This window comes from Coenobita brevimanus, chromosome 77, assembly GCF_032717465.1.
Source record: "Coenobita brevimanus isolate Jiangsu-jjx chromosome 77, ASM3271746v2, whole genome shotgun sequence".
NCBI classification, from domain to species: domain Eukaryota; kingdom Metazoa; phylum Arthropoda; class Malacostraca; order Decapoda; family Coenobitidae; genus Coenobita; species Coenobita brevimanus.
This window is the reverse complement of record NC_137030.1, coordinates 1,966,904-1,983,076: the sequence shown is the minus strand read 5'-3', so window position 1 is coordinate 1,983,076 and position 16,173 is coordinate 1,966,904. Positions and strand designations below refer to the sequence as shown.

General features: G+C 45.2%; 1 protein-coding gene across 1 annotated transcript in view; it reads right to left on the bottom strand.

Annotated features, from left to right (window-relative positions):
* Positions 1–531: 531 nt before the first annotated feature.
* The window catches only part of LOC145408421 (uncharacterized), a 138,776-nt gene continuing 123,134 nt past the window's right edge, over positions 532–16,173 (bottom strand). The window contains exons 2-4 of the mRNA XM_080279150.1: positions 11,782–12,983; positions 5,079–5,701; positions 532–4,182 (exon numbers count right to left, since the gene is read on the bottom strand). Of these exons, the coding sequence (XP_080135276.1) occupies positions 2,348–4,182; positions 5,079–5,701; positions 11,782–12,923 (3,600 nt within the window). The 5' untranslated portion in view covers positions 12,924–12,983 and the 3' untranslated portion in view covers positions 532–2,347. The remainder of the gene's footprint in view (positions 4,183–5,078; positions 5,702–11,781; positions 12,984–16,173) is intronic.

Here is a 16,173-nt window from a genome sequence, read left to right as displayed (position 1 = left end):
GAACTAAGTGTAGCAGCTGTGCAAGAAAAATATCCCTTCGCAAAAGTAGACAAACAACAAAATGGATAATGAAGCGGTAGTGTAGGTAATGTTCGGTAAGACATAAAAACATTCATTTCCACCCCTTCGGTACGATGATGCCTGACTTATTTACTCTTGGTATGGCCAGACCATTTTATTCAGCACAGGGAAGGGATTTTGTAGTGGCAGCGTGACTGACAAGGATAGCACCCAACACACATTCCCCTACAGCATTTTATGATATGCAACCACCGATTTAAACATCCAGGTCCCCATCTCACTTCCAGGTGCAAAAGGTATATATATAAAACCCCTCTAGTACAAAACGTCCCTCCTAGGCTAAATAATATAATCTGGCATTAGCAAGAATAAACTATAAAAAAGGCATCATCATTCAGAAAAGGACTCAAGACTTTATAAATGCATCCACAAGGCATTGGGCATTGTCGAGCTTATACTGAGAGCAAAAGAAAATGCTTTGTGATATTTAATTGCATTTGTCATCCTCAGAAAAATATATACATCCCCTCTCTTTGAGACCATGTCAATAATCTCAAAAATTTGTGTTGAACTTTTATATCATATTCAAACTTTACATAAATTATATTGAATATATACATTAATACTATAAGCCTCACTCACTAAAGGTGTTTTTCTTTCGGCATACATTTAGCTATCACACTTTTCGGATTTACTATAAATATGACCAATACCACAGAGAGAATTTTAAATACAACTTTACAACGCTTCAGCTAAAGTATACAGTCACCCACAAAAGTTAAGTCCTCAATCCCAGCTCCGAACACTCAACCCTCATCATTCTCGGACCCAAACCAGGGCAGGGAACGATGACACGACTGTTGTGGGTGCCTGTACATTCTTGACGCTTCACAGGAATATCAATATGCAATCTTGGGCACTTGCATACATTCAGGGCCGTAATCAAGGTGGGGTCAGAGGCAGCCTGGTACCTCTTCCTTACCTGTTTATCTCTGCATATGCCATGTTAGTATTATCTTGAACGTTATCAGTGAAAACTCTTGTCAATGTGGGAATTACACAGATATATTACAAGAAAATAATCCCAATCCACTTTTACCTATTGATATTAAACTCAAACAAAATACCACACAGCACAGTATTCTGAAAATTTTGCTGGGTTCAGATGATTGCAGTAATGGGTCTTGAAAAAATGTGTAAATAACGAGGTTTGCTGTCTCGTTATTCACTGCAAGGAAATGTATTGATATTCGGGTCCTCAATAGTAAGGTGATGTTAATTTTACTTCATTCCTACTGTTATGAGGCAATTTTATGCAACATTAGAAAGATCTCATCCAATGAAGTTTTTTTTTTTTCTTCTTAGACTATATCTAACTCATGTAGCTCAAAAAGTCTCTAACAACCTGAATTAAATCATCAGTAGATGACAAGAATTAAGACATCCCTGGGTTCAAAGGGTAAAGGTGAGATGACCAAAATAAATAACTAAAGAAGAGGCGTTTGATGGTCTCCTGAGAAGAGAGGGCTTTGTAGCACCTTTTTCTCAGCAGTTTATTTTGCAGGTACACCTTTTTATCCTCTTCAAGGTTACTGAGGCAAAGTAGCAATTTGTATCACTTCTTTTTATCCTCTTCTACATTCCTATAAATACACAGATAACATAAAGGAGAACATCGAAGTGTGATATGCATATTAAACCACAAAGAAAAATGAGCTAAGGTCTTCTCTGTCACCTGGAATGACTCTGGGCGCATTGATTGCAGGGTCTATGCCACACGCCTGACTCAAATGTGTGGCACAAAAATGGGAACTTCTTTGGCCATGTTCTTGTTGGGTAAGGAGGCTTTCCACCACCTCTTTCTTAGTGATTTAATTCCTATCCATTAATATTCTCCTTTATGTTTATTTTTATCTTTATAATACACTGCAGACATACTGCAGATGGATAAATAAGGTACAGAAGCATAAAAAGCTACATTTTACAGACTACCTGTTCATGTCATACTGTTCACGTCATCCTTTGTATTGCTTTTATCTTTGGGATATTGACCTAGATTGTACAGTATTAAAAAACAAAAAAAAAAAAAAAACAAGCATATGAATATTAACAAACTGCATTTCAATCAACCAGTAACTTTCTTTTTCAAGGTATTTTCATCTTTAATATACTGACATGGATTGTATAAATCACAAACAATACAATATTTATATGCCATAACCACAAATAAACTGGTAGGGAAGACGTGCCCAGGAACCTCCTCAGCTGACGAGACCACGGCCCCTTGCCACTCATTAGACTAACACATGGTACAGGATCAGAGATTTCAGGATTGGTTGCCACTCAGGAGGGAGAGAAGAGCGGCACAGAACTGGTGAGGGTCCGTGTGCTCTGGGTGACGTGCCAAGACAGCACGAACCTGTGCCTCTGGGAACAGCTGCGAGAGGTGGTAGAATGCACGAAAACGGGCATCCTCGTGGGAAGAGGGCGCCGGGGCTAAGGAGGAGGGGAAGGAACCGGCTAGTGATCCCGACTGTTGTGGGGACAGTGGTCGGGAAACTGCCGGCCCACTTGACCCTAACATGTAGCCACAAATCTTCTGGGGATCTGTTTCTTCTGGGTACTTGGCCATGACTGCCCTCACTTGTGCTTCAGGGAACAGGTTCGACAGGTGGTAGAAAACCCTCAGGCGGACATCCTCGTGACTGCTACTGCTTGCCAGGGGACTTGGGAAGCTGCCACCACCTAAAGCCTGCTGTGATGGTAGCAGACTCCCCTGCTGTGAAGACAGTAGGCTCCCCTGCTGGGACATACTCATGGTATCCTGTGATGAGAGGGCCCCCATTGGCTGCTGTGACTGGAGGCTCATGGGTGGCTGCTGTGGGGGCATGTGTTGCTGTGGAGGAGTGTGCTGCCGGGGGGACACACTGGGCGAGTGGTGGAGGACAGAGCTTTGCTGTGGGGACATGGGTCGTGATCCTATGGGGCCCGGGGATGGGGCACCGGGGCCGGGGGTGGGGCTAGGGCCATGATGGGGCTGGCCAGGGGGGAAGGGAGGGAGACGACTCAGGTGCTCCTCAAACACATCCCGGAAATAGTGCTGAGTTTCCCCTCCACCGTATACATCAAGCCGAGTGTCCGATGTCGAGTTTGGTCGGCTGATGTGTGGTGGCCCCAGAGCTGCCTGCTGCTGCTGCTGCCCTCCCCAAATAGGATCCGGGGCTGAGGCAAAGCGAGTGACATGCGGGTGTGAGGGGTATGTTGGATACAGGTGTGGGGCCAGGGGAGGCAGGTGTTGTTTGGGAGTGTCCTGTGAGGAATGTCGTGCCACGGGTGTGTGTCCGCCCACCTGGAGCTGCTCTCTGCTGCCATAAGGTGATGAGTACCCTGGGGACACTACCAAACCCTCACCTTCACTTCTCACACTCCTGCTGGGGGATGTCTGGCCTCCTGCAGCCTTCTGCTGTTGTTGCTGCTGTTGCTGTGGCTGCTGAACATGCCCGGCAATGGGGAAGTGCTCCGGTGCTGGCTCCTTGAATCCTACAATCTTGTATAGTCGAGAATCATAGGCTGGATTTAGGGTCAACTGTCGCTGGAGCTTCCTGTGGGGATTATCTGAGCTGGATGGATCAGGGTCGGATAACTGCTTAGCTAGTGGCATGTGAGGATTGTAGGGCTGGCCAGGGGGGCTGGTTATGGCTTGCATGGGCACATCACCTTGACCTTTCCATCCCCAGGCAGGACCATAACCAGCTGGATACATGTGGTACAGGGATGAGTCACTCTTGAACATGGTTGAGGAACGTAGTGGGTCCAATGGCCTCTGCTCCATTGTTCTGGGGTCAAGTGGCCTTTGATCTAGTGGCCGGGAATCTAAAGGCCTCTGATCAATGGACCTTTGATCCAGTGTTCTCTGATCTAAGGCCCGTGGATCATGTTGCCTGGGGTCATGTGGTCGCTGGTCAGGGTGTGGGGGCATGAGGTGGAGGTGTGAGGGCTGTTGGCTGATGTCTCTGGAGGGCGTCTCCTGTGTGAGGGCTGAGGGCAAGGTTAGGGACACGGCTGGGACGATGGACACAGTACGGGCCAGTGGCTTCTTAGACACCTCAGTCTCGGCAACACCCACCGGCAGTGACAGGCTCTTACCACGCAGACCATCACCTGTGCAGGCAATAATATCAGCAAAGGGAATGTACAGCAGTCTCTCTCTCTCCTTCTCTCTCTCTAACCGGATGACTTAATAGCAGAAAGAGAGACCACAAACAAACTGACCTCATGTCACCCATCCTCCACCATCAGTCTGCCCTCCCTCCAACTCAAAGCATCTTCATTCAAATACCTCTCTACTCCATCCCTCCATCTTATCCTTACCTTCCCCCTCACCATCACACACATACACTCTCCTAGTTAATCTCTCGTTCCCCATTCTCTTTACAGGGCAGTCACATTTTTTTTTTTAAAAGACAAGTTTTCCCTGGCAACTATCTTCAGTGACATTCTTTTGACAACTCTTAAATAAATCATAATCAAAAAGACATCCCAACTATTACTAACACAAATATTCCAAAATTAAATGGCTCAAGACATATACAGTAAAGAAAAACAACACTCAATATAATTTCTACCTTTACAAAGGCAAAATTATATTACCAAAGTTCGGTCATATCTACAGTAGAGCAAGCTTAAAACTGTGTCTGGCCTCTTCATTGTGACAGAAATGCCCATGCTGATTCAAACTGTCCATGCTTCTAACTCACCTACTAAACTACTATGGGAGGTGTGACTGTGTAGTGTGGTTTGACAGAAGTGTGGTGGTATGTGGTATAATGAGATGTAGTTTGGTGGATGTGGTGTGGTGAGGCAAAGGGTGGTATTTGTGGTAAAATGAGATGTAGTTTGGTGGATGTGGTGTAGTGAGCCAGTATGTGGTATATGTGATGTAGTGAGATGCATGAGAAGTGTTATCGTTTAGTGTGGAATAGCAGAAGTGTAATGTGGTACCGTGTGATGTGGTCGATGCATAACAAACCCCAGAGCCTCCCAGAACAATCCCATACCTGGTGATGAGTCCCTGCTCTTGTTCTGCTGCTTACTCTGGTAGTGTCTCTGTCTCCGCTCCTGTAGTTGCTCTGTTACTGATTTGAGCGGTGCTGTCCCCCTCTCGGGATGCATGTACTTGCATTTGTTCCCATAGGTACACTTGCGGCCGTACGGACAGGGTGCTTGTTTATCCCTGGCGGCACGGCGAAGGAAGACATCTAGGGTTGGTCCACTGCGCCCAAGGGGGTCATCCGGAGGTACAAATCGCCCATTAACCCAGGAATACATCAGCAGACTCTCCTCAACCACTCGGCGGAAGGCTGGGGACTCTGCAGCCAAGTCACGGTAGTTGTCGTTGCTAACCACTATCCCGCCCGACTGGACAGCCTCCTTCAAAATGTATCTGTCATCGTATGAGACTATTCGCTTTCCGCCGCAGACTCTGGAAGGCGTGAAGACCAGGACTCGCTCTCGTTCCAGTTCCAGCAACACCTCCTGGTCCACAATGGCTGTGTCCCAGCGTGGCGCCTCCTTACGCCAGGCCGGGACAAAGACAGTGATCTCGGTGTGGCCTCGGGAGCGGAACCAGTCAACACACACTCGTAGTCCTCGGCATGAGAAGGTTGTCTTGTTGCCGTGGCTGAAACAAATGTACAGCAACTTATTTATATATTTTTTTTTTAAAGCAGAAGGAACCAAAAGCTAGAAGCCCACAAGACTGTTCCTTCATCATCATCATCAGGATCTCCTTTCCCACCCTTGGGTAGGGTGAGAAATTGTTAAAAAAAAATAAAAAAAAATAACAGAGAACCAAATTCAAGATCCGTTACACTTGTCTGAATACAGTGATTACGTAAAAGGAGTTATGGGATCACAACACATGGGAAAAAAAACATGTAAAATGCCACACTTTTCTCTACAAAACTCCTTAAATGACAACTCAAAATTCCTGCACCTGACATCTTGACATCAAATACTGTACCTGCATTGGTATTTCTTATAAACTATGTCTCCAGCCATTATGATGATGGAATATAATGTCAGTGATGAAAATAACAATAAGCAGAGCACATACAGTAAATAATACTGGTATGCTATAACAAAAAAAAACTTAAGGCAATAAAATGGAAACACTGAGAAGAAAATATAATAAAAATAATAATAATTACAACCATACCACACCAACATATGAAAAAATCTTTACAGCCTACACAACACCCCAACTGCACCACCATCATCATCACCACCACCATCATCATCATCACCACCACCACCATCATCATCATCACCACCACCACCATCATCATCACCACCACCACCATCATCATCACCACCACCACCACCATCATCATCATCATCATTACCATCACAATCACCACCATTATATCCCTCACCCCAAACCTGCCAACTCACGGCCTGTATCACAAAGAAATACAGTAACAAACCCTATCATTACAGGTGAGTAAAACACAGTGGGTCATGAACGAAATTATGGTTTTTTTGTACTTATGTGGAACGGTGGAATGGAAAGGTTTCAATTGGTTTCGTCTGAGTTGCTATTCTCTTCAGTGGCTTCTTTTAATCCTTTTATAGTAAGCAATGAAGATGAATGATGATGAAAAATTGGGCAGCTGGTAGTCAGAGAGAGAGAGAGAGAGAGAGAGAGAGAGAGAGAGAGAAAGAGAGAGAGAGAGAGAGAGAGAGAGAGAGAGAGAGAGAGAGAGAGAGAGAGAGAGAGAGAGAGAGAGAGAGAGAGAGAGAGAGACGAAACTGAAATAAAAACTAGCAAAGAAAACTAGAGTGGAGGAAAAAAATATATAGAAAAAATAAATGGTGATGATGTTAGACAAGGAGAGAGAGAGAGAGAGAGAGAGAGAGAGAGAGGAGGGGGATGAAGACGGTAAGGAGACGAGAGAAGAGGAGGAGAGGGGAAAGGAAAGGAAAGGGAAGGGAAGGGAGAGAGGAGAGGGGAGGAGAAGGGAGGGGAGAGGAGGCTGAAGAGGAGGGGAGACGAGCAGGGAGGGGGGAAATGCAGAGTGGGGGAAAGGAGAGGCGATGATGTGGAAGGATAAATGGAAGAGAATGGGGAGACGAGGGTGGGGGGGATAGGGGGAGAGGAGAGGAGATGAAACGGATGATGATGATGATGATGATGATGATGAGGAGGAGGAGGAGGAGGAGGAGGAGGAGGATGGGAGAGAAGAGGTGGGGAAGGAGGGGAGGAGGAGGAGGAGGAGAAGGAGGAGGAGGAGGAGGAGGATGGGAGAGGAGGGAGGGAGGGAGAGAGGGAGGGGGGGAGGAGGAGGAGGAGAAAGAGGGGGAGAATGGGAGAGGAGGGAGGAGGAGGAGGAGGTAAGAAGGTCAGAAGAAGGTAGACGAAGAACACGAAGAAAAAAATAAGAGGAGGAGGAGGAGGAGGGGGAGGAGGAGGTGAGACTGCAGAAGTAGAAGGACGCAACCCCAATCCAGGCAGGCAAGGGAAACAGCCTAACAGCAAGTGTGTCATAAGGGCCCAAATGCAGTGCGTGAGGGGTAGAAAGCGGATGTACACTTTCTCTGGGCCGGTCCGCCATCTTGGTTTGGGGGTGAAGGGGGGTGGATAGGGGAGGATAGAAAGGGGGGTTGTGGAGGGGCAGGTGTGTGTGCGTGTGCGCGCGTGTGTGTGTGTGTGTGTGGTTATGTACACGCAAGATGTACATCGTTACACCCCATTACACACACCATTACAAACTCACTCAGCCCTAACACCTAAATTCCTTTCTCTTCTCCAACTACACTTTATTTTGAGCTTAGGACTGAGATCACCTTATGTCAGTGAGATTAGAGTGGGATCATTACTATACTGAAGGTAAAATACAGATATTAGATTTAATAATGTTGATAATCATTCCTCTTGGCTCATCATCACCACCACCACCACCATCATCACCATCAACATCACCACCACCATCATCATCATCATCAACATCACCACCACCACCATCATCATCATCATCAACATTACCACCATCATCACCATCACCACCACCACCATCATCACTATCAACACCCATAAAATAACACAGCAAGTGAGATTAATTTTGAGCATAGTGAGCTAAATTTACCTGAGCCAAGAATAATCAGAATAAGCTAATCTCACTTTCGAAAAATATATGGAAAACTGAGTTGATCTTGAAAAAATTATACAATGAGACAAGACTGATCTGAGTGAGCTAAATCAAACTAAGCTCATCATCACCATTATAGGCAGACACCTGACCTTAATCTCCTGGATATTATGTGAGCCCAGTCCCTACAAGTGAGCCAAGGGAGTGATCTGAGTGAGCCAAATCCGCTAATCTCATCATGATCATCAAACGCAGATACTTGAACTCCATCTCATGCATAATCTGTGATCTTACAAGTGAGCCAAGAGTGATCACAGTGAGCTTAATTCGCCTATCTCATCATCAACACCATAATCTGTAATCTAAACCCAACCCCTTAACAGTGAGAGAGAGAGAGAGAGAGAGAGAGAGAGAGAGGACCCAATAACCCCAATCAATCCCACCACCTGGAAATCAACTGACCTGTGAAATGCAATAATACATGAGCTTATATAAATGTATGTCACCACGCGAAGGCCCCCTCTTGTAGCTCGGTATGGCGTAATATATAAATGCGTAAATAAATGTACAGATAAATGCAATATCATCATCATCATCATCAATATCATCATCACCATCATCATCATCATTATCACCACCATCATCGTCATCACCACCACCACCATCATCATCACATTTCCCGCTAGTAACCCTTTCAGCACGATGACTCTACCACAACCACCATCTACCACTCCATCCTTCCACAACTGCCACCACAACCACAACTACCACATTCACCACCACCCTACCACAAATACCACGTCTACAAAAGGTGGGAAATGTTGATGGCAAAAAACTGAACCAAGGTGACGTCCATCCACTACCACAATCCCTACCACAATTCCTATCTACCACAATCCCTACCACAATTCCTATCTACCACAATCCCTACCACAATTCCTATCTACCACAATTCCTACCATATTTCCTATCTACCACAATTCCTATCAACCACAATCCCTACCACAATTCCTATCAACCACAATCCCTACCACAATTCCTATCAACCACAATCCCTACCACAATTCCTATCTACCACAATCCCTACCACAATTCCTATCTACCACAATCCCTACCACAATTCCTATCAACCACAATCCCTACCACAATTCCTATCTGCCACAATCCCTACCACAATTCCTATCTACCACAATCCCTACCACAATTCCTATCTGCCACGACTCCTACCACACGTTCTGTCTTCCTTATATACTAAAATTTTCATCTATCATTTTTTTATTTTCATCCTGCTGCCACAACCAACATTTCAACTTTCTAATTTTCTCTGGGCAAAAAAAAGAAAGAAAGAAAGAAAGAAAGAAAAGAAAATCCAGCCCCATAATACTTTCAGTGGGGGGGGGGGAGGTGACAGGTCTACGCCCCTGGTGGCATTACAAAAAAAAAATAAATAAATAAATAAATAGTAAGTATATCCGAAAAAATAAAATAAACCAAAATAAGAAAAAAGAAAAAGTTGTATGGTGGTAAAAAAACAATTAAAATAACACAATAAATAGATGAAACAGAAAATTGGCGTCTCTCGTGGATTCGAATTCGTGCGAGTTACATGTACTGGTGACGTGAGGTGGATCGAACCCGTGACTTTAAGAACAGCAGTCTACTCCTCCATAATTTCCAGCTCCCTGTCTACTCTCCACGTTTTTTTTTTTTTTTACATTTTCTGTCTACTATTTCTATGTCTGTAAAGATTCCCCCCCTCCCTCCCTCTCTCTCTCTCTATTTCTCTCTCTCTCTCTCTCTCCCAGCACCACCGTCCTTGTGAAGGTTAGCGGGATATGAACCAAGTCTCCATCTTTTTGCACCACCACCACTACCACCACCACCACCACCACCACTACCGCCCTGGGTGGTGGAGCTAGCAGGAGGCAGACACACCTGAGGGAAGTAGATTCAGTAGGTGGGCAGACAGACAGATAGATAGACAGACAGACAGACAGACAAATACAGATGAGGAATCAGGGATGTTGAGGCAGGAAAAAGACAGAGGGAGGTGATGCTTAGCTGTGAGATAAATATAATTAGGGAAACAGCTTCTTAGAGAGAGAGAGAGAGAGAGAAAGAGAGAGAGAGAGAGAGAGAATGTTATATCTATATGTATGTATATAAGCGAATGTAAAGGCTAAAGGGAAGGTGACTGGCCTATGCTCAAGATGGCAATGTGACCTAACACCCCGCATCCACCACCCCTCGCCACACTTAAAATTATGTGCGTAAGGCATATAAACGACGCTCACAGTGGGCCCTTACTTACATGCATACATACATACTTACACAGGTTTATATGAACACAAATATTCCTTTTTTTCACATACATATGTACACCGGAACTTCCTCCCTCCCCCTCCCCCGTCTCTCATCTATCTAATTCTTGCAGGTGCTTGTGTGTGTGTGTGTGTGTGTGTGTGTGTGTGTGTGTGTGTGTGTGTGTGTGTGTGTGTGTGTGTGTGTGTGTGTGTGTGTGTGCGCAGTAATTGCCAGTTGTGTATGACATGCAGTGAGTTAAGCTTACAATAACCACGCTACTCTTATATTATCCACACGGCCACTTTTTCCACCACACACACACACACACACACCACCGCCTCCCTAAATCTTAACAAATTCCTTTAAGCACTTTATATCAAATTCTGGCTCTGGAATGCCATGACGTGAAATTTCTGGGGAAGATTAAATACCTGATGGTACTCTTAGGAAATGCTGCAGGATTACCTTCTCGTTCACCCTCTCCCCCCCCCCTCTCTCCCTAACTCACTAACTCTCTCTCCCTCACTCCCACCCTTCTCTCTCTCTCTCTCTCTCTCTCAGTATGCATCTAATACCCACCCAGGTCTATGTCAATCAATCAACTTTCCTATTTATCTATCTATCTATCTACCTATCGGTCAATCACTCAATCAGCCAACCTGTCTATCTATCTATCTATCTACCTACCTATCAATCTATCCATGCATCTATCATTCTATCTACTTATCTATCACTAAGTTTATCTAGCAATCTACCTATCAGTCAATCGATCAATTAATCAATCAGCCAGTCGATGTACCTATGCACCATTTTATCTATTTCTTTCAGCCTATCTAACTATATCTGTTTATTTATCTATTTACCTATCAATCAACCAATCAGTCTATCTACCTATATCTATCTATCTATTTATCTATTACAATTTCGCAGTAGGGGGTTCAAAGCTTCAAGAGAAAAGGCTAAAACTTCGAGAAAAAAAACAGAAAAATAATATATATATTTTTCAAATTATATATACTTAGATGAGTAAAATTTTCCTTATAGCACTTAGAGAGAGAGAGACAGAGAGAGAGAGAGACACACACACACACACTATGATGACCAAAACACTACTCCCAGCACATCAGCACTCACACACACTCACACACACACACACACACACACTAAAACCACCTCTACACACACACACACACACACACACACACACACACACACCTAATTCTGTCTGAGTGAGTATATATTGACATGGACTTGTGTTGGAAAGCTACAAGTAAATAAAAACACCTTAAAACACTAAACACGTACTGACCTCATTGCCACGTTGCTTCCGTCGATGATGATGGGCTTGAGTGTTTGTTGCTGTTGTTGTTGCTGCTGCTCGGCCTCGTCCTTGGCCTCGGCGGTGTCCTCGTGCGGCGCGTCGTCCCCGTCAGATCGTGGTGTGGTCGTCCCCAGTCGTATCAACTCGGCTAGCAACTCGTCCTTGTCCGCCGCTCCTCCGATCTTCCCGAGTGCCAACTGGACTAACCCTTCACTATAGCCTAACTTGACTCCAAACTCGACCTGAGAGGCGTAGCTGGGGCGCGGCGACCCCTTCTCCTCCGCGTCGCCCCCCTCGCTCGCCGCTGGTCCGCCACTAGCACCCCCGGTAGTTTGGTTGGGCGCCGTGGGGGGCTGGGTTAGCGTGACTCGCGGAGGAGCAGGGGGGGTGGCGCAGGTTGCCGGAGGGGTTGACGAAGGCGCTGGAGGGGTTGGGGAGGGAACAGGAGGGGTTGCTGGGGGTGTGGGCTGGGCTGCGGAAGGTACTGGAGGGGTTGCGGAAGGTACTGGAGGGGTTGCGGATGATAGTGGAGGGGACAGGCAAGGGGTAGGAGGGGTGGTGCAAGGGGCTGGGGGGGTGACACATAGCGCAGGGGGACTGGGAGGGGGCGGTAGTGGGGTGGTGGGGGTGGTGAGGGTAGTATCTTGACTTTTGGTGGTGGTGGTGGCGGTGGTGGTGGTGGTGACCGTCGCGAGGGTGCTTGGTGGGGTCGACTGCGATGGTGGTGGTGGCGGCGCAGCGACCCCTTTGGGCGACGTGACCACGGATTTTGTGGTGGCGACGGTGGTGGTTGTGGTAACGGTGGTTGTGGTGGTGGTGGGTGCCGGGGTAGTGGTCAGGGTGGCAGAGGCGACCGGTGCTAGGATGGGCCCCAGTATGGTCTTGGCGGGGTCCCTACTGACGTACTCGGCAAACTCGGCGCCCAGCGTGTCCGACACCGTGCGACAAACATCCTCGTGCTCGTCGTCGGGTCGCTCGCAGGGATCGAAGTCGCTGTCGTAGCTGCTGTCCTCGTTCTCCAGCTTCCGTCGGCCCCGCCCCGCCTCCCCCGCCCCGCTGGTCTTGTCGTGGGTGGGGCGGGTCGGGGTGGTCTGGACGGGGTCTGGCTGGGACTCCGCCTCCTGGGACATGGCGCTCAGGAGGCAGCCCGTTACCCCGCGTTCACCCCCCACCACCACGGGCACCACATCCTGCCAGGGAGAGAGACAGGGGAAGGGTTAGCAGGGGTTCACAGGAATATATAACACCAACACTGCTAACACCTATAACAATAATTACAATGGTAGTTTTAGTGATAATGATAAAATAAATAATAATAATAGCAATAATAATAACAATACCAGTAATAATAATAATATAAATAATAATAATAATAATAATAACACTAATAATAATAATTTTGCTCCATCAGTAACTTAGTGTGTACATTATATGATGGAAAAGTATTAGACATTTTTCCGTTTCCTGATCCTACTAATTTCAACACCTAAACTGTGTGAATCGGCTGATGATGATGATGATGGTGATGATGATGATGATGGTGATGATGATGATGGTGATGATGATGATGATGGTAATGATGAAGATAACGATGATGATGATGATGGTGGTGAGAACTTTAACAATTAACATTAGACAAATTACCCTGGAACATCAACTTTACCTACAATTTTCGTCAACTCGATCCCTAGCACCTCTTCCTTAGCTATTTATTTTCCAAACTACCCATGCACATCCACTTCTACTATCTTTTTTAATACAGACACAGATTGCCATGAATAACACACACAAATATAGTCACGGAGCAGAATCAGAAATAAACCGGTAATGAAGAGGTGTTAGGGAGCAGAAATAAATAGGTAAGGAAGTGTTAGGGAGCAAAAATAAATCGGTAAGGACGAGGTGTTAGGGAGCAAAATAAATCAGTAAGGAAGAGGTGTCAGGGAGCAGAAATATATACGGTAGGTAAGAAAGGTGTTAGGGAGCAAAATAAATCGGTAAGGAGGAGGTGTTAGGGAGCTTCCTTATAAGAATACGAGCCTACGACAGCCACTGACAGCATTTGGCATCACTATTACCTTACAAGGATTAGTGAAAGTCGTGACGTCACTACTGCGTCACTGCTACGTCACTACAGCCTTCACTTTCACTCCTCTGACGTCACATTCTCTGGCCCCGTTTGTATTGCGGATTCTCGTTTTTTTATATATATATATAATTTCTATAATAAACACATGATTATCAGATTGTTTTTTTGTCATTTTGTGTGATAGATAGACAGATACACACAGAGATGGATAGATAGATAGATAGATGTGTGTGTGTGTGTGTGTGTGTGTGTGGTTAATATAGCCTTTTCCATTCACTTCAACCCAGCCGTGTGTGTGTGTGTGTGTGTGTGTGTGTGTGTGGTTAATATAGCCTTTTCCATTCACTTCAACCCAGCCGTGTGTGTGTGTGTGTGTGTGTGTGTGTGTGTGTGTGTGTGTGTGTGTGTGTGTGTGTGTGTGTGTGTGTGGTTACTAAACTCCATTCAATCTAACATGGCCAAAATACTCGTCTTTTCGCAGCATATTTCCCGTAGCTCAAGAAAACAATACTATGGCTCTACATTCTCTCCATAGTACTTCTTCGTGACTAGCACCATATTCTAGTACTAATCTATTTCTACAGTTCAGCATTCAAGATGGAGAGATGGCAATTTTGGGCCAGGTTAAAGTGAACAGAGAAGAAACAAAAAAAAAAAAGAAAATCAAAGAGGAGGAAGCTATTGAAGAGGAGGAGGAGGAGGAAGAAGAGGAGGTGGAGGAGAAGAGGAAGAGGAGGAGGTGGTGGAGAAGAGGAAGAGGAGGAGGAGGAGGAAAAGATGATGAATAAGGTGAAGGTGTGCAGATCGAGGTAATTATATCCTGTTACGTCACTATTACGTCACCAAAAACTTCCCTTTCACTGCTATGACGTCACACTTGGGGGTCCATGTGGAGGTTGCTGGTACGTTTTGGGTACAAATTACGTACATATGGGATTTACGTACATGAGATACTGGTGAAAATACGTACACAAGACAATGATACTACTACTTCTACTACCACCTCTACTACAAGGCTACTACTACTACTACTACTACAATTACTATCACCACCACCACTATTATTACCACCACCACCACCTCTGCTACTACTGCTACTACTACTATCACCACCACCACTACTATTACCACCACCACTACCTTTGCTACTACTACTACTACTACCACCACTACTACTACTACTTATAAATCAATAATATTCAAATAGGCAGGAATCCAGATCAATTAGTTCAAGATCTTGGAAGAGGATAAGAATTTTTGACTGCAACTATTACTATTAAAGTGTAGATTTATGCTTATTAATACATACACACATACATACAAACACAGATTCACCTATCTCTCTCTCTCTCTCTCTCTCTCTCTCCAACCACCTGCTATATACTTTCACTCAAATAGACTCCACCCAACAGGCAGACACGAGAGAGAGAGAGAGAGAGAGATTACGGGAAACGAAACATTAGCTCGCTCTCTCTCATTCCTACATACCGTATATAAATAAACTGCATACCCTCTCTCTCTCTCTCTCTCTCTCTAAGGACCGGTCTGTGATGACGTCAAAAGGGAGGGAATTTTGGAGAGATAAAAATGGATTAAAACAAAAAACTGAAGGCCAGGTTGCGACATTGAACACAGCCATTGCGAAAACCACCACGAAACGGAGAAAATCGCTACAAAACAGGAAACACGACTACGAAACAGAATACTGATACGAAACGGAAATATTTACGAGAACGGAATGGAAACTCCTTAACACATCGCAGAGAAACCGACAGTTCTGTTCGTACACGTAAGCAATCGCTAGGGAATTATTACGTCACTGCAAAACAATGATAAGTATGAAACGAAAATCATAAACCAAGTAAAAATATAATAAACTGAGAAATATATAGTCACTAGGCAAATAACTATGAAATATAAAAAACAATAATACAACACAGACACACACACACACTAGATACAGGCGGTGGCTCAATCGGTAGAGAGGTGGCCTGCAGTCCTACTGGACCCAGGTTCAAATCCCCGCTGGGGCAGGGAACAGCTTAAGGATCTGAATTTCATATAATCAGGCTTTACTGATCAACCAGAAGACCCGCCGACATGTAAAAATACCCCCGCTAATACCAATACACCAGTCCTGTATGAGACAGCCCTAGCATGGACTCAATATGGACGGTAGGTGTTTGCGCCGAAGTGGTGACATGTAGAGAGGTGTATGGTACGTAGGAGGACTACTGGGCCTTGAGAGCAGGTTGTGAAGCCTATGCCCAGAGTCGCACATAAAAAAAAAA